Source organism: Hylobates moloch, unplaced genomic scaffold, assembly GCF_009828535.3.
Source record: "Hylobates moloch isolate HMO894 unplaced genomic scaffold, HMol_V3 SCAFFOLD_22, whole genome shotgun sequence".
NCBI classification, from domain to species: Eukaryota; Metazoa; Chordata; class Mammalia; order Primates; family Hylobatidae; genus Hylobates; species Hylobates moloch.
In genome coordinates, this window is record NW_026652297.1 from 2,469,777 (window position 1) to 2,487,052 (window position 17,276).

General features: G+C 50.5%; 2 protein-coding genes across 5 annotated transcripts in view; one reads left to right on the plus strand and one right to left on the minus strand.

Moving 5' to 3' along the window:
• The window catches only part of PRPF40B (pre-mRNA processing factor 40 homolog B), a 67,794-nt gene extending 60,526 nt beyond the window's left edge, over nucleotides 1-7,268 (minus strand). The window contains exon 1 of the mRNA XM_058433441.1: nucleotides 6,944-7,268. The gene's annotated coding sequence lies outside the window, so the exon portion shown is untranslated. The remainder of the gene's footprint in view (nucleotides 1-6,943) is intronic.
• A 247-nt stretch (nucleotides 7,269-7,515) lies between these two features.
• MCRS1 (microspherule protein 1) lies at nucleotides 7,516-17,266 on the plus strand. Of its 4 annotated transcripts, XM_058433468.1 has the most exons (16): nucleotides 7,521-7,615; nucleotides 7,913-7,978; nucleotides 8,821-8,940; nucleotides 9,444-9,582; nucleotides 9,994-10,132; nucleotides 10,763-10,921; nucleotides 11,067-11,176; nucleotides 12,051-12,159; nucleotides 12,456-12,594; nucleotides 15,214-15,289; nucleotides 15,613-15,641; nucleotides 15,760-15,852; nucleotides 16,045-16,127; nucleotides 16,279-16,366; nucleotides 16,592-16,719; nucleotides 16,833-17,266. In XM_058433468.1, exons 3-16 carry the CDS (start codon nucleotides 8,931-8,933, stop codon nucleotides 16,917-16,919), a joined length of 1,389 nt encoding a protein of 462 aa, XP_058289451.1. In that variant the 5' UTR covers nucleotides 7,521-7,615; nucleotides 7,913-7,978; nucleotides 8,821-8,930; the 3' UTR covers nucleotides 16,920-17,266. The 4 variants fall into 4 exon arrangements, with proteins under 4 accessions (XP_031999823.1, XP_031999824.1, XP_058289451.1 ...); XM_032143932.2 differs by lacking the exon at nucleotides 7,913-7,978 and having other exon boundaries at nucleotides 7,516-7,615; nucleotides 8,821-9,269; XM_032143933.2 differs by lacking the exon at nucleotides 7,913-7,978 and having other exon boundaries at nucleotides 7,516-7,615.
• Nucleotides 17,267-17,276: the final 10 nt, after the last annotated feature.

Genomic DNA, 17,276 nt, shown 5'->3' on the forward strand with positions numbered 1-17,276 from the left:
TCAACTCACTGCAACCTCTGTCTCCCAAGTTCAAGCAATTCTCCTGCCTCAGCCTCCCGAGTAGCTGGGATTACAGGTGCCTGCCAACATGCCTGGCTAATTTTTTGTATGTTTAGTAGAGATGGGATTTCGCTATGTTGGCCAGGCTGGTCTCAAACTCCTGACCTCGAGTGATCTGCCTGCCTCGGCCTCCCAAAGTGCTAGGGTTACAGGCATGAGCCACCAAGCCTGGCCTCTTACATTTATTTAAACATAATTGTTTCATAGTGTAAGAACTGAAAAGAGACACCACATTCGTTTTCTCCAGGTGACTACACAATTGTCTCAATGCTACTTAGTATATCATCCATCTTTTCCCTACTGACAGACAATGCCATCTTTATCATTTACTAAACTTTTTAATGCCTGAGGTCTATTTCTGGACTATTATGTTCTCTTTTTTTTTTTTTGAAATGGAGTCTCAGTCTATCACCCAGGGTGGAGGGCAGTGGCGCGATCTCGGCTCACTGCAACCTCTGCCTCCCAGGTTCAAGCGATTCTCCTGCCTCAGCCTCCTGAGTAGCTGGGATTACAGGTGCACACCACCATGCCAGGCTAATTTTTGTATTTTTTTAGTAGGCACAGGGTTTCACCATGTTTTCCAGGCTAGTCTCGAACTCTTGGCCTCAGGTGATCTGCCAACTCAGCCTCCCAAAGTGCTGGGATTACAGGCATGAACCACCACGCCCGGCCTATTATGTTCTCTTGATCAAAATGTTTATGCGTGTGCTAGTGTCCTCTGGATTTTACTATTTTAACTATTGTATTAATATGTGGTACAGTGCTTCTCCTCTCATTAACCTTACTTTTCAAAATGTTCTCATGGCTATTCTTTTTGTTTTGTTTTGGCTGGTTGTTTTTCATTCTGAGGATGCTACTGAAGCAACATGGTTATCCCTGATGCAAAAATTTCCATATGAATTTATATTCAGGTTGCGTACTCTGTTGGTATTTTTATTAGATCTTTGTTAAATTTATGGATTAATTCATGGAGAGCTGACATCTTTATAATAGTGAGTCTTTCTACCCAAAAATAGAATATGCCTTCCTATTTATTCAAACTTCCTTTGGTGGCATTTTAGTTTTGAGTACTGATATGGTTTGGCTCTGTGTCCCCACCCAAATCTCATCTTGAATGGTAATCCCCATAATCCCCACATGTCCAGGGAGCGACCTGGTGGGAGGTGATTGGATCATGGAGGCAGTTTCCCCCATGCTGTTCTTTTCACGAGACTTTTCACGAGATCTGGTGGTTAAGTGTTCCTCTTTCACACTCATTCTCTCTCTCGTCACCTTGTGAAGAAGTTGCCTGCTTTACCTCACCTTCCGCCATGAATGTAAGTTTCCTGAGGCTTCCCCAGCCATGAGGAACTGTGAGTCAATTAAACCTCTTTCTTTTATAAATTACCAGTCTCTGGTGTAATCTTTATAGCAGTGTGAGAACAGATTAATGCAGGTACCTAGATCTAGCACATTTATTGTGCTTGGTTTACTGTGTTGTTGCTGTTGTAAACAATACAGTCTATTCTCTTATATTCTCAAACAGGCGGTTTTAAAAAAATACTCATTTCTACCCATTTTCCTAAAATATCTTATTTGTATTAGTTTTTCAGTTGATATCCTTGGATTTTTCATGTAGGCTATCATATCATAAATATTTCAACTCTTCTAGTTTTTATATCTCATTCTCTTCTTCAATTACATAGGCCAGTACTTCCAAAGGAAAATTAAATAAAAAGAGTCATGGGGCCATCCTTATACCTAATTAATCAGAATAATCCAGATTTCTTCAGTGAGCATGATGCTGACCTTTGGAGTAAAATGTGTTTATCATGTTACAGAGGCTGGAGGTTTCATACAGTTTTGTCTGTGATTCTCTAACCTAGGGGGTCGATATCTCAGAGGGTTTCAATCTGTGCATGAGAATCTTCCTTTGCAGATAGTTTCTTTTCCCTTACAGAAACAAACAAACAAAAAAACACAGTATACAGATCTCAAGTAGAGTGTACGCTGACTTAAATTGCATTGTGAATCCCAAGGTAACTTAGTATTGGTCAACAGCTTTATTTGATTTGACTCTCTAGGAAGATAAAATACTTGAGCCAACAGCAGCAAGATCCTGTGTCCTCTGACTGGGTCCCAGGAGGTAGCTGCCCTAGCTAAGACAGCAACTAGTCCTGCTCTAGTGGACAAGAGTGGGGAGGGGCTGTGCTATCAAAGTCTGGGTCCTAGAGTCAGACCACCTGGCAGGAGGCACTCAGACCTAAGCCCTAAGAGCAGTAACAACAGCTAACATTTTTTGAACACTTGCTATATACCACCTGTGTTTCAGTAGTAAGTGATTTACTCCTCATAACCATCCTAATGAAGTGGGGACTATTATTTCCCCACAGATGATGAAACTGGGGCACAGTAATGTAACTTGCTCAAAGTCATAAGTTGATAGGTGATAGAGGCAGTTTCAAACCACGTACTTTGGCTCCAGAGCCTATGTTCTTTTTGATTGTTTAGTTCTACGTACTCACAGGGCCTATATTTTTGGACAGTTTTTTTGTTTGTTTTTTTGTTTGTTTGTTTGTTTGGAGACAGGGTCTCACTCTGTGGCCCAGGCTGGAGTGCAGTGGTACAATCATGGCTCACTGCAGCCTTGACCTCTACAGGCTCAAGCAGTCCTCCTACCTCAGCCTCCCGAATAGCTGGAATCACAGGTGTGTGTCACCACACCCGGCTAATTTTTGTATTTTTAGTAGAGAAGGGGTTTTGCCATGTTGCCCAGGCTGGTCTTGAACTCCTAAGGTCAAGTGATCTGCCCGCCTCGGCCTCCCACTGTGCTGAGATTACAGGCGTGAGCTCCCAGGCCTGGCCAGAGCCTATGTGCTTAACCACTGTGTTCTAATCCCCCAGAAGATGGAACCTGGGGCCCTGAGCAAAGATCCAGGAGGAACCATGAACGTGGCCTCCATTGTAAACCACATCAACCCCAGAGAAAGAGTGCCTGACTATGAAAGACTACTCTAGAGCAGGGGTCCCCAACATGTACTGGGCCGTGGCCTGTTGGGAACTGGGCTGCACAGCAAGAGGTGAGCAGCAGGCGAGTGAGCATTACCACCTGAGCTCTGCACTCCGCCTCCTGTCAGATCAGCAGTGGCATTAGATTCTCATAGGAGGGAGAACCCTATTGTGAACTGCACGTGCGAGTGATCTAGGTTGCACGCTCCTTATGAGAATCTAATGCCTGATGATCTGAGGTAGAACAGTTTCATCCTGAAACCATGTTCCCCAACCCCCTGTCTGTGGAAAAATTGTATTCCACAAAACCAGTCCCTGGTGCCAAAATGCTTGGGGACCACTGTTCTAGAGCCAGGAGGAGTTAACTGGAAGCTGGATAATAGGTGCCATTGCTAGCTTTTCTTTTTATCCATTCTTCTTTTGGTTTATTTTCTTGCCCCTCTTCCTCTGCCTTGCCCTAAATGTTGGCATGTCCCATGCAATGGTCTTGGGCCCTCCTCATTCTCTTATCCACACTCTCTCCCTAAGCATCCACATCCAGATCTTCCTGATGATGACTCCCCAGTGGATATCTCCAGTCCAGGCCTCTTCCCTGACCCAACTAATGTGCCCACCTCTCTATTCTACAGCACCACTGAGATGCCTTATAGGCACCTCAAACTTAACATGTCTAAAACAGAACTTTTTTTTTTCTGCCCCTGTATAAACCTGCTCCTCCCACAGACTTCTCCTCTGCAGTCAACTTACATAAGATACTTATCCAATAAATATTTATTAAGCACCTACTATAGCAGTGAACAAAACAGACAAAAACCCTGCCTTCCTAAAGCTTACATTCTACTACTGGAAAACCTACAGTAAACAGAAAAAAATAAGTAAATTAGAAGATAATAAGGGCTAAGGAGAAAGCCAAGAAGAGGTACAGTGAGCAGGGGATGAGGACTGAAATTTTTGAAAGAGCAACTGAGAAGAGCAGGAGGTGAAGTCAGAGAAGCAACAGGGGGTGGGCCATGAGCTTTTATCCTGAGGAAGATGGAGGACTTTGAACAGAAGCAGGATGTGAGCAGATTGCCAATGTAATAGGAATACCCCAGCTGCTGTGAATAAACTAAAGAAGGGCAGTAAGGATGAAAGCTGGGAGACCAGTTAGGGAACTCTTACTATAGTCCAGGTAACAGATAATGGATAATGGGGAGTTGGACCAGGAGACCGTGGAAAACTGGTAAGATAGGGTCACATTCCAGATATATTCTGAAGCAGGGGGTTCTACCATCCATCCAGGTTCTTAGGCCAAAAATCTCAGTCTCATCCTTGATTCTTCCTTTTCCCTCATATCCCATATCCAATCCATCAGCGACTCCTTGGGGTTCTATTTCCAAAATGTGCCAGTCACAGTTCCTGTCCATCTTCACCACCCCCACATGCCAGCTAAACCACCTGGGTTTACCTCTCACCTAGATCACTGCAATACCCTTTTACCTGATCTCTCTGCTTCCTCTTTTGCCCCCTGCAATCTAGTCTTCACAAGCAGCCAGAAGGATCATTTTCAAACTTAGATCGTATCACAGGATGCCCTTGCTTGTGATCCTTTAAGAGCTTTGCAATGAACTAAGAATAAAGGCCAAAATCCATACTGAGAACTACACGGCTGGCATGGGCTGCCCTCTGATGACTTCTCTGTTCTCAACTCTTTCCCTCTTTTTATTGATCGCCCTGCTCCAGCCACACCGGGGTCCTTCCTGTTCCTCAAACTCACCAAACTCCTTCCTGCTTTGGAGCCAGAGCTATCCCCTCTGATGGGGTCAGTGTACCCCACCTTATTGCATGACTGGTTGCCTATCGACATCAAATCTCAGCTCAGTCATCACCTCTTCATAGAAGACCATCCTGAGAACTTTCATCTAGTATAGATACTATACTATATATACTAACTATAGCTAGTATAGTCCACCACGCTGTGTAAACAGAAAACACAATCTTGAGCAGGAAGCTGACCTTTAGAAACCCCTGCATCCATACCACAAGGGTGCCTAGGTTTCTTTTTATCCAATAGTAGGGAGGATTGAGAACCAGAGGGGAAGTTTGAGTTTCCAGGCACCAAACAGGAGATGATGGTGACCACCACCTTTCCCTCATGACACCTTGGGGGAAGGAATTACCTCAGGCAGCTGGAAGCCAAGAGATTTCCTTTCTCCTCTCTCACTCAAGAAGTTGTGGCTCAGTGCAGTGGTTCACACCTGTAATCCAGCACTTTGGGAGGCTGAGGCGGGTGGATCATTTGAGGCCAGGAGTTCCAGACAAGCCTGGCCAACATGGCGAAACCCCGTCTCTACTAAAAATACAAAAATAAGCCAGGCGTGGTGGCAGGCACCTGTAATTTCAGCTACTTGTGAGGCTGAGGCAGGAGAATCACTTGAACCCAGGAGGTGGAGGTTGCAGTGAGCCGAGATTGTGCCACTGTACTCCAGCCTGGGTGACAGAGCGAAACTCTGCCTCAAAATCAATCAATCAATAAAAAGAAGTTGTGCAGAACCTATTTTTTTCATTGTAAAAAAAATTACACGCCTGTAATCCCAGGATTACAGGATTACACACCTGTAATCCCAGCACTTTGGGAGGCTGAGGTGGGTGAATCATTTGTGGTCAGGAGTTTGAGACCATCCTGGCCAACATAGTGAAACCTCATCTCTACTAAAAACACAAAAATTATCCAGGCATGGTGGCACACGCCTGCAATCCCAGCTACTCGGGAGGCTGAGGCACGAGAATCGCTTGAACCCGGGAGGTGTAGGTTGCAGGAGCCGAGATTGCGCCACTGCACTCCAGCCTGGGTGACAGAGGAAGGCTCTGTCTCAAAAAAAAAAAACAAAATTTAAAAACCATGTATTAAAAAATTGGAAAATAATTAGAAAAATTACTACTACTACCACTTGGACATATGTTAACATTCTGGTGCATTTCCTTCAACTGTCTTTTCCTTTGTATGTTTTTAATAGTTATCATGAATTCATATATATTTAATAACATTAAAATTATTAATGTTCTGTGTAATCACTTTTTATAAAAATTATTTCAGGCCGGGTGCTGTGGCTCACGCCTGTAATCCCAGCACTTTGGGAGGCCGAGGCAGGCTGATCATGAGGTCAGGAGTTCAAGACCAGCCTGGCCAACATGGTGAAAACCTGTCTCTACAAAAAAAAAAAAAAGAACTTAGCTGGGCATGGTGGCGCGTGCCTGTAATCCTAGCTACTCGGGAGGCTGAAGCAGGAGAATTGCTTGAACAGAGACCCGGGAGCTGGAGGTTGCAGTGAGCCGAGATTGTGCCACTGCACTCCAGCCTGGGCTATGGAGCGAGACTCTGTGTCAAAAAAAAAAAAAAAAAAAAATTATTTCATTGGTTTTCTGATATTTTCACAAGTTTACATAATATATTTAATCAAGTGCCTGTTAAAAAATAAAACTCACAATCTTTCATGGGAGTTAAAATAAGTACATACTCATTAAGCAAGTCCACAGAACAGTAAATGAGGTGGGTACTCTTGAAGCAGAGGACCATCGTATAGTGTCAGGGCCAAAAGGGCCAGTCTCTCATTTGACACTTGAATTCCCTGGCAATGTCCATGTTATGTGTGCGTGACACCTCTGATGGACAGCTTTGGAACTGAATCTTTCTTATTCTGAGCTGAAGTATGTCTCTCTACAGCTGCTACACTTTAGTACCTCGCAAAGGAAGCATAAAACAGAATTCCTCTTTTAGAGAACAGTCTTTCTAGTTTTCCGGAACACCTCTCACAGCCCCAAATTCCCAATTTTTCCGACAGGCTCGTTCTCCCATCCCAAGATTCCTTCCAAGGCACTCTCCTCTGAAGGTGCTTCCATTGGTTTTCTCTCTTACCTCCCGGCGACAAGTGGCTCCAGCCGTCCAGGGGGCGTCCGGCTGACGGGACCAAGTAGACACTACTCCTTCTCGCAGGGTCTCTTCCTTCTCAGTAAAGCGGCCCACGATCCTCCATCCGCTCCTCAGAGAGCCTCTCTGCCCTCTCTGTCCGCCACATCTCCCTGGCTACATTATCTCCCCGACTAGTGCCTAGCAGGCGGGCCTGACAGAAGTCTCTCTAAAGGCTCTGGAGGAGCCAAACAATGCATAACGTCCTGTGCAACCCTCAGACTCCTATACCTCGTGGGAATCTGGAAGTCGAAATCCAGTCCGCGGTCCCGCCCCTCCCCGCGTCCCCTCAATTAGCCCCGCTCGTTCTCGCCCTAAGTCTCGCCTTTCCCTTTAACCAACCCCTCAAGCCGGGTTACCTCTCCGGCGCCTATAATCCCTAACGTTTCCCCATATGCTGTCCCAACTAGGAAAGCCTTTACTTTCCGCTATTAGTAAAATATTTACACTTTCCGTACCATGGCCACGCCCCCTTCATACACGTTGCCAAGACGAACCGGAAGAGATTGCCAGCCCCTGGTTCGTTAACCGGAAGTAGACGTACCTCACGGAAGCCGGCTTTGGCCCTGCGGCTGCTACCGTCGCCGCGGAGAAATTGTTGGATCTGGCAGTCTAGGAATGGTGAGACGTCGCGGTTCGCCTCTGAGGGTTCTCAGAGGAGTTGGGGGTGAAATGGAGTTTTGCAGAGTGCCGCCGGGGACGACCCCCCCCAAGTTTGGGGCCCCGCCCCGGTGGCGCCCCGAAAAGCTGCGCATGCGTGGGCCGGACCGGGTTAGAATCTGGCTCGAGGTGTTACGCATGCGCAAAGGCATGGAGACCGTGGGGTGAGAATGGGCTTGCGAGTTTACCCCCACCTCCCCAGCCACCAGCCTGTGGGTCTCAAACCAAGGCTACTTGGTGCTCTGCTTTGAGTTGCAGAGGTGACTCCGTCAATGCTCCTACCTCGAGTTCTTGAGACAGACCTGGACCGATCCCCCACCTTGGGTGTGCACTCTTGGGAGAACGAGGAGCGGAGGGTCAGGGAAGGAAGGGGCACAGACCCTACCTCAGTTTGCCGGCAAGCTCGGGCCCCTTCGCCCTCTCCTCAGATGTCCAGATTCTTAGTCGTAGCCTATGGAGCGGAGAGCGACAGGCTCACCTGGGGACAGGGCTAGAACACTGAGCTAAGAGCCACGCTGGTTAGAAGAAGTGGGGACTCAGGAGAGGAGCGCCCCGAGAAAGTCTAGTACTTGGGTTCTCTAGGGATTGTTGGGGCACAGGGTGGTTGATAATCACGCAGTTCCCAAACAGTGGTTTTTCGTTTCCACGAGATGGTATCTCATGGAAATACCACTTACTAAATCTTCAGTAAAACCCCAAATGAAAAAAAAAAAAAAAACCGAGATGGACTGGTTGGAGTTTTGTCTCCCTTTCTTTTTTCCTGCTTTGGCCTGGGAGGGGAAGGCTGGTGCTGCTGAGCTGAGTGGACAGCTGAAGTAAAGAAAAATGTGGGCCAAAGAATCCCTTGTCTCTTGCTAGTTTATAGTCAAGGCACTTAACCTAGGAGATATCAGTAGAATTAGAGGGTCCATGAACCCTCTAAAATAGTATGTGTTTGCACACTTCTCTGGAGTCCATAGCTGTTACCATACTCTGAAAGGTGCCAGTGACCTTCACAAGACTGATGTCTAAGGCTGTTATTATTGCAGAGTGGGGCCTTATGCCTCTTTTCCTCTGCTTGTGTCTTCCCTAGCTTATGGGACCCTGGGGGACCTGAGCCAGTATAAGGAAGTGAGGCTGGCCAGTTGGAAATCTGAGCCTCAGGGGGCCTCATTTCTCCTTTGCAGAATCTCCTCTCAGCCTTTAAGCTCACCTGGTCAGGATCCTTGGATGAGCCTGTGGGACCGTTCCTCCTAGCCCTGTGGTTTGGAACCAGTGGCTTTGGGACTGTAAGAGGATGGACAAAGGTAGTATGAGGCCGGGACAGCTCCCCAAATGCTCGGGCGCCAAGCATCTGCTGATTCCACTGTGCCTGGCACGTGTGTCTTTCGGTCCTGGCTAGGCCTTGCCACCTCCCCCTGGGCCAGCACCACCCATGTACCTGTCGGCAGAGCCACAATTGACTGACTTGCTGTTGAGCTGCTGCTCTTTAGCATGGCTGCATTTTGATGGCAGAGGGAGCAGTTGTGCCCAGAGCCCAGCGTGTCGGCATCACCAGTCTGACCTGAGCACCATGTGCTGCACGACATGACACGTGGCACCGGGGGAACTGCCCAGCGTGGAAGGTCTGGGCCAGGTCTGAGCCCAGATGGGATCTGGATGACCAAGGAACTCTACCTTAAAACCTCAGTGTCAAGGAGGCAGGGGAGGGGCCAAGAGGGCTGGCAGGGGAAGGGGGCTGGGGAGGGGTCCCATATGCAGAGGCTCTAGAATCTTAGGAGGCCCGAATCCACCATTTCTCTCTTGCTAGATTCTCAGGGGCTGCTAGATTCATCCCTGATGGCATCAGGCACTGCCAGCCGCTCAGAGGATGAGGAGTCACTGGCAGGGCAGAAGCGAGCCTCCTCTCAGGCCTTAGGCACCATCCCTAAACGGAGAAGCTCCTCCAGGTAGTAAGGGTTCGGAAGGCCAGGAACTGGGAAAGGGTAGAAGGTCTGTGGCGTTAAGTGCCACATGCCTCCCCCTCTGTTGGGAATGGCTGCCTGAGCCCCTCTGGGGCCTTAGTATTGGCAGAGCCTTGTGCTTTTCCTGTCCCTGCTAAATCCTTCCCTGTGGGACTGAGGGCAGGGGAGGGAGATCTTAGGTCTCTGATGTGAAGTCTTTGTGGTGTGATCCCCTGTCATCTCAGAGGGCTGGAGTGTAGCAGTTCCTTGGCCACTGAACCGGGCTGTGGTGTAAAGTGAAAGCAGGCTGGAGCAGTTAGCACCCTACTGGGCACCTGCTCTCTTTTGGGGGCTGGGGGTGTGTGAATGGGTACCAGGGTGGGGTAAGGAGTGTTCACTGGGCAGGACCCTTTACAGGTTCATCAAGAGGAAGAAGTTCGATGATGAGCTGGTGGAGAGCAGCCTGGCAAAGTCTTCTACCCGGGCGAAGGGGGCCAGTGGGGTGGAACCAGGGCGCTGTTCGGGGAGTGAACCCTCCTCCAGTGAGAAGAAGAAGGTGAGGAATTGGGAGACTTAGGGGTTGGGAGGTAGTGCCAGATTTCGTTTCCCCAGAACCTTTGCCAGCTGCCAAGAGCCCTGCAGAGCAGGCTGGTGAGAGGACCAAGCTGCCCCAGCCCTCATCTCAGATGCCTCTCTCCTGGGAACCTACCTCTCCCTACTCCCCATTTCTTGCTGCAGCCCCCACCCCCAACCCTGCCATTGCATCCTGTATCACATTCCGTGTGGGAGGCATGGAGCATGCATCTATTCTGGGAGCAGACAGCCTGTTCCCAGCATTGCAGAGTGTAAAAATAACCCCCAGGTGGCATTGCTTTGGCCCTAGACACTGCACCAGAAAGAGTGATTTCCCGGTATCCTCCCACCCAACTTTCACTCTGGGGTCGGGGGTACCTCCAGCAAAGAGAAGACCCCGTATAGTCAAGGACTATATAGAAGTAACTTGGTGGGAAGGGGGTGGGTATTAGAAAGCTGAGCTCCTTTCCTGTGCTTCCTGTTGTGGGCTGGAGTTGGTGCTGAGGCTGGGGCTGGGGCTGCTGCTGCCACAGAGTATGTGAAACTCTAGTCATGAAGCGCCAGCTGACTGGATGCTGGCTTTGAGCTTGGTTTGTTCCTGTCCTCTGCCCAGGTATCCAAAGCCCCCAGCACTCCTGTGCCACCCAGCCCAGCCCCAGCCCCTGGACTCACCAAGCGTGTGAAGAAGAGTAAACAGCCACTTCAGGTGACCAAGGATCTGGGCCGCTGGAAGCCTGCAGATGACCTCCTGCTCATAAATGCTGTGTTGCAGGTAGTGCCCCCACCATGGCTCAGTGTGCCCCTTTCCCCCAGCCTCCAGTTTGCACCCCAAAATTAGCCCAACAGGGCCCTGTGGGTGGCGAAGAAGGGTTCTTCCCAGCTCCAAGGCTGGAGCAAATCCTTCTGGGGTCTTGCAGACCAACGACCTGACCTCCGTCCACCTGGGCGTGAAGTTCAGCTGCCGCTTCACCCTTCGGGAGGTCCAGGAGCGCTGGTACGCCCTGCTCTACGATCCTGTCATCTCCAAGTGAGTGGGAGCTGGTTCCAGCAGTGGGGAGGTACTGGGACACCAGAATTTGGGTCCCGGAGCAGAAGAAATTGTACCAGGGCCTCAGGAGGGGTCTGGGAAGCAGGACTCCTGGAGGCTCCTTGGGGGTGATACTGAGGCCTGAGAGGCTTCAAAGAGAAGTTTCTTCCTGCCTCCAGGCAAGGGAGTCTGAAGGCAGAGGGAATAGCATGGGAGAGAAGACTAAACTGAGTGCCCGGAGTGCACTGTGTGTGTTGTGGCTTTGGGCGGGTCACCTCCAGCCTTTCCACATTGACCTCCTACAGTTTCATCCTCCTAGTAAGGGGGAGTCGAATAGAAGAACACCAAGCCCCCTTCTAGCTCTAGTAGCCACAGGCTTCCAAATAAACTCACGTACACATGCAACACACACTTCCTCCTCCTCTGTCACTTAATGTCTTCAGAGCTTGGTTGGATGCTTAACACCCATCCTCTCCACAGACCCTGGCACCACTTAAGTTGTAGCTGCAGTTCTGATATACCAGGAAATGGGCTGGGCTCAGCTTGGAAAGGGGAGGTGGTAGGCAGTGGCTAGGGGGTGGCAGCTTTGGCCAAGTAAGGAGGAAGGACTTGGAGGGAGCAGCAGCTGGTCCAAGGCTCTGCCTCAGGAAGGACTGGGTCTGAAGGGGACATAGGGGCCTCCGTTTTCTGAGTTGGCTGTTCATTCACTTGATAAACCTGTGGAGCCTTATCTGCTAAGCCTTAGGCGCTTCCTAATGAGGGTCCGGCCTCTAGGTTCTGGATCTCAAAAGCCTGTAGGTTTGGGGGAAATAGGAACCCCAGATTGCTTGACACCTTTCCTTCAGCCCTCCCCTCTGTCTCTTTCCGTGTCTAGGTTGGCCTGTCAGGCCATGAGGCAGCTGCACCCAGAGGCTATTGCAGCCATCCAGAGCAAGGCCCTGTTTAGCAAGGCTGAGGAGCAGCTGCTGAGCAGAGTGGGATCGGTAAGGCTGAGGGCTGGGAAGGTGGAGGATCCGGGCACAGGGAGAGCTGGACCACCTAGAAAACCACTGATGCGGAGAGCTCCCCACCCACTGTCTGGATATGTGCACATACACACGCGTGCACATTGGCAGGGGCCTTTGTGACAGGGGCCTCAGGAAGAGCCAAGCCTGACTCCCTGGGTGACTAGCTTGCTTCTTCCAGCTCCTGGGGGGTGCTGAGGTGGGAGGTAGAGATGGTAAGGCAGAGGCATGTGTGAAAAAGCCCAGATGCCTAGAGAATGTTTCTTGCCCTCCAGACCAGCCAGCCCACCTTGGAGACCTTCCAGGACCTGCTGCACAGACACCCCGATGCCTTCTACCTGGCCCGTACCGCGAAGGCCCTGCAGGCCCACTGGCAGCTCATGAAGCAGTATTACCTGCTGGAGGACCAGACAGGTAATGCCCCAGGAGCTGGCAGAATGGGAGTGTGTGCACATGCTTGTGTGTGTGTCTGCAGTACTCGACACGGCTGCCTTCAAGTGCCCTGTAACAGATTCCTCAGTGGTCCACGGTGTCTTGTTCACCTCACATTGCAACAAAAACTACTTTCCAGAGAGAGAAAGTGGCTGGAATGGTCTTCCGCAATCATGGTAAGAGTGGCCAACATTGCCTGGAATCCTTGGCAAAAGGTCCAAATAGCGGAGTTATCTGCCATTTCTTGTCTTTTGTTTTTTCATGACATATTTTATTCTCACATAAATAACACATTAATTGTTATGGATAGCATTCAAACATGAGCAAAATAAGAAAGTCCACTTTCTTGCCCACCCTTCACTTTGTTTTCCACCCTACAGCTAATAACCACTTTTTCTGAGCGTTTCTGCTCTTTGCCTCTCTCCGTTCTTCCTTCTGTCTTCCTTCTTCCTCTTCTCTTCCCACTAGGCCTTTAGTGCTGTCAAGCTGCCCTCAGGCCATTCATAAATCCCCACTGGGACTTCACACCCAGTCCGTCTGTCTCTCCCTTTCCCCAAGGGCCACACTGCTCCTTACTTCCTCTTGCCTCAACAGCACAGCACTCAGTCTCCCAGTGATGGGGTAAGAAAACAGTGTGATTAAACTGGAGGAACTCCCCAGTGAGGTCTGTAATTTGGATTCTGATTTCCATAGTACAAGCACATTCTCACTTTCTAAAAGTACTGCCCATTGCCCTCTACATAGTTTTTCACACAGTTCGATCATGAAGCTTCATTGGTACCCATCACCTTACTACCAGGGTCCCGCAGCTTCTGCTTAGGAAAAAGTATTCCTGCAGGAGCATTTTAGGAAATCTCATCAGAGGGAGGCCCCATCTTCCATTCCTAAGGACCTCTGATTTTAGTGGCCCGGGGGCAGCCCTCTTTATTCATGTGGCTTCCAAAATTCTGCCTCTTCCTCAGACTCAGATATCACAGAATTCCCACAGAGAGAACAGACACTGCCTGGATAACTTTTCTTTTTACTGCTAAAGCTAGTTCCTTTGTCACTATTTTGAAAGTTATGCCAGGTGCGGTGGCTCACGCCTGTAATCCCAGCACTTTGGGAGGCCGAGGTGGGCGGATCACGAGGTCAGGAGTTCAAGACCAGCCTGACCAACATGGTACAACCCCATCTCTACTAAAAATACAAAAAGTAGCCAGGCCTGGTGGCGCACGCCTGTAATCCCAGCTACTCGGGAAGCTGAGGCAGGAGAATTGCTGAACCCGGGAGGCGGAGGTTGCAGTGAGCCAAGATCGCGCTACTGCACTCCAGCTTGGATGACAGAGCAAGACTCCATCTCAAAAAAAGAAAAAAGAAAAGAAAGTTATTTTGTGTAAATTTGTTAACTAAAAGCCTTATCATGAAAGTTTTATTTATTCCTTCAAGAGTTTTTGTATTTCTTCAAAAGGGATTTGATTTCTCCTTTGCCGTTGAGAGCTAGGAGACCCTAGGAACAGGCAGGACACGTTGCTTAGCTGTCAAGTCAGCGGAAGATGAGATTCGTGGAACTTCAGGCAGCTCTGGTGGGGAGGGACTTGATGGAATGACTGCCCCGGTTCCCCCCATATGGTCTCACCTCCGTGGGAGGAAGAGGAGCATCTGCGGCCCCTCCACACTCCCCCTCACTTCCTCGGTTGACAATTGCATGGCCACTAGCTGCTAGAGAGCACACCCTACAGTCCTGGGAACGGCTGGCCTAAAAGCAGAGGTTTTCAGATTTGGGGGGCCTCAATCCCTTTAATTTTTTTTTAAGAGACAGGGTCTTTCCGTGTTGCCCAGCTGGACTTGAATTCTCAGCTCAAGAGATCCTCTTGCCGCAGGCTCTGAGTAACTAGGTCTGTGGGCACACACCACTGTTCCCGACTGCCTTTCACATTTTGGCCAGAAAAAAAACAAAGACTTTCATGAAACAGTATTTATCCTGAGCATATCTGATGGGCTCTGATGCTCATTTTCCTATTCCATTTCACTTTTTGAAAAAATGAAACTGATTTCATGACCCCAGATCAAGAGACATTGGCTTAAGGTGGGGCGGCGCCCACCAGCACATACTTTCTCAGTGGAACTTGGCTGGCAGGTGCCTCCCAGCCCCTCACAGCGTGGCAGGAAATGCTGGAGAGCATATGATGTGATGGAAGGAGAGGTTGAGATTTCGAATCGAGACAGCGGATCTAAATCCTGCCTCCATCCCAAACTAGGGTCACATAGTTTAACCCCCCTCCTGTGTCTGTTTCCTCATCTGTAAAATAGAGCTAATGGTAGTGCCTCCCCTGCTTAGTTCAAGGCTGTGTAATCAAAGCCCTTTGCACACCGAGAAGCCCATACAAAAGGTCAATTTTAATTTCCTTCCCTTTCTAGAACCACCTCTACCCTCAGCTAAGCCTAAAGATGCTTTGTGCCAAATTAGAGCCCAGCCTAATCTGGTATGGGCACCCTTGCTGGTGCTGGGATCTCCACCCGGCGCAGTCTGCAGCTGGTCCACTTGGCTTAGTGGTCCGCTCAGCATCGTGGGGCTCAGCAGGACCATTGGTGCTCACGCTTCCTCTGTCCTTTGTTCAGTGCAGCCGCTGCCCAAAGGGGACCAAGTGCTGAACTTCTCTGATGCAGAGGACCTGATTGATGACAGTAAGCTCAAGTGAGTGGCTGGAGACACAGGAAGGGGTGGAGAGAGCCGAGTCACTCCTGTCAGGTAGAGCGCCCGAGGCTGCCCAACCCCAGCCCTTGGGCTCCCGTTGGTGCTCGGCCCCCCTGGCTGAGCCCCTCCCCTCCCACTGGGACCTTCTTAGGCTCTGCTGCTTTACCCTTATCCCCAGCCCAACCGCAGAGAAGGAGGCTGGGCCAAGGCCTGAGGTACTGCCTTCCAGGCCACTTGGCTGAAGGGGCTCAGGGATGCCCTAATGAGCCAAGTACCAGGCGAGCTGAAAGGACCTAAATCTTCCTTCTCTTCTTGCCCCTCAGGGACATGCGAGATGAGGTCCTGGAACATGGTAAGTACGGTCTCATGGGGCGGTGAGAGGGGATGGAAGCTCCTGCCAGAATCAAGAGGACCAGTACAAGGTGCCGGTGGCCTCCACATCCCTCCTTACCCCCCCCACCTCACCCCAGAGCTGATGGTGGCTGACCGGCGCCAGAAGCGAGAGATTCGGCAGCTGGAACATGAACTGCATAAGTGGCAGGTGCTAGTGGACAGCATCACAGGTGAGGAGGCCTGGGCACCAGAAGGCTCACTCTTCAGCATCCTTTGCCCCAGCCCGTGCCCCGGATGCTGCCTGGCTGGGGAGACCCTCGTTTCCCAGGCCCCGATCCCTTCCCTTATAAACCTTGCCCTGGTTCCCTGCCTTGCATTCTGGCCCTCAGGGGTAGGCTCTTCCAAACTCCCTCTTCCCCCAGGCATGAGCTCTCCGGACTTCGACAACCAGACACTGGCAGTGCTGCGGGGCCGCATGGTGCGGTACCTGATGCGCTCGCGCGAGGTGAGGCAGGCCCATTCCCGCCCTTCCTAGGCTGCGGCCTCTGTCAGTGCCTTTCTCTGTGTAGTCCTTGGTTTCCCATCTTTCTCTGGCCTGCATAGACCTACTCCCCCAATTCTTCAGGTCCCAGCCCTCACCTGCCCCATTTCCCCAGATCACCCTGGGCAGAGCAACCAAGGATAACCAGATTGATGTGGACCTGTCTCTGGAGGGTCCGGCCTGGAAGATATCCCGGAAACAAGGTATCCCCCACCCCCTGCCCCGGCAGGAAGCAGTGTGAGGTCATCCCTCCCAGCCTCTCGCTGTCCTTTCTAGCCCTGGGGCTTGGTGTCCATGGGGCCCCTCGTGGACCACCTGAGGCAGGGATTCCTTGGTGTCTGCAGGAAGCAGAGCTGGTCCATGGAGGCTCCTGGCTCTTTCTGGCCTTTCCCCATCCCATCATCCCTTCTTCCTTTCTGCTTCCACAGGTGTCATCAAGCTGAAGAACAACGGTGATTTCTTCATTGCCAACGAGGGTCGACGGCCCATCTACATCGATGGACGGCCGGTGCTGTGTGGCTCCAAATGGCGTCTCAGCAACAACTCTGTGGTGGAGGTGAGCTGGGGAGGAGGCAGGAAGGCTAGGATGAGACCTAGGTGTGGTGAGCCAGTACACCAGCTTGGCCCTGGTGCCACCTCTGTCTTAAGCCACCTTTGTCTCCCACCCAGATCGCCAGCCTGCGATTCGTCTTCCTTATCAACCAGGACCTCATTGCCCTCATCCGGGCTGAGGCTGCCAAGATCACACCACAGTGAGGAGTGGTGGCAGGACTCGTGGGCCCTCTCCGGCCTGTTTCCCCTGCCACTCCAGACCCCTTGAGCTGGGAACTCAGGCTCCTGGAAAAACCTGCCCAGAGTGGGCAGTGGGAGGCTCAGCTGCGGGCCGTTGATTTGAGCCTTTGAGGGAGGATAGGACTGGCCTTTGTGAAGCCAGCAGAGGCTGAGAACCTCGGGCTTCCCTAGATCCAGAGCCCCTCTCCATCTTCCTCTCTCTAAAAACAACCCTACCCCCCGTTGCCACCTTCACTCCTGTGGCTCCAGCTGATTAGCCTCAGACTCTTCCTTTATTGTTTTGTAAATAAAAAGCACCAGGTTCCAAAGTAGTTTCTTTTA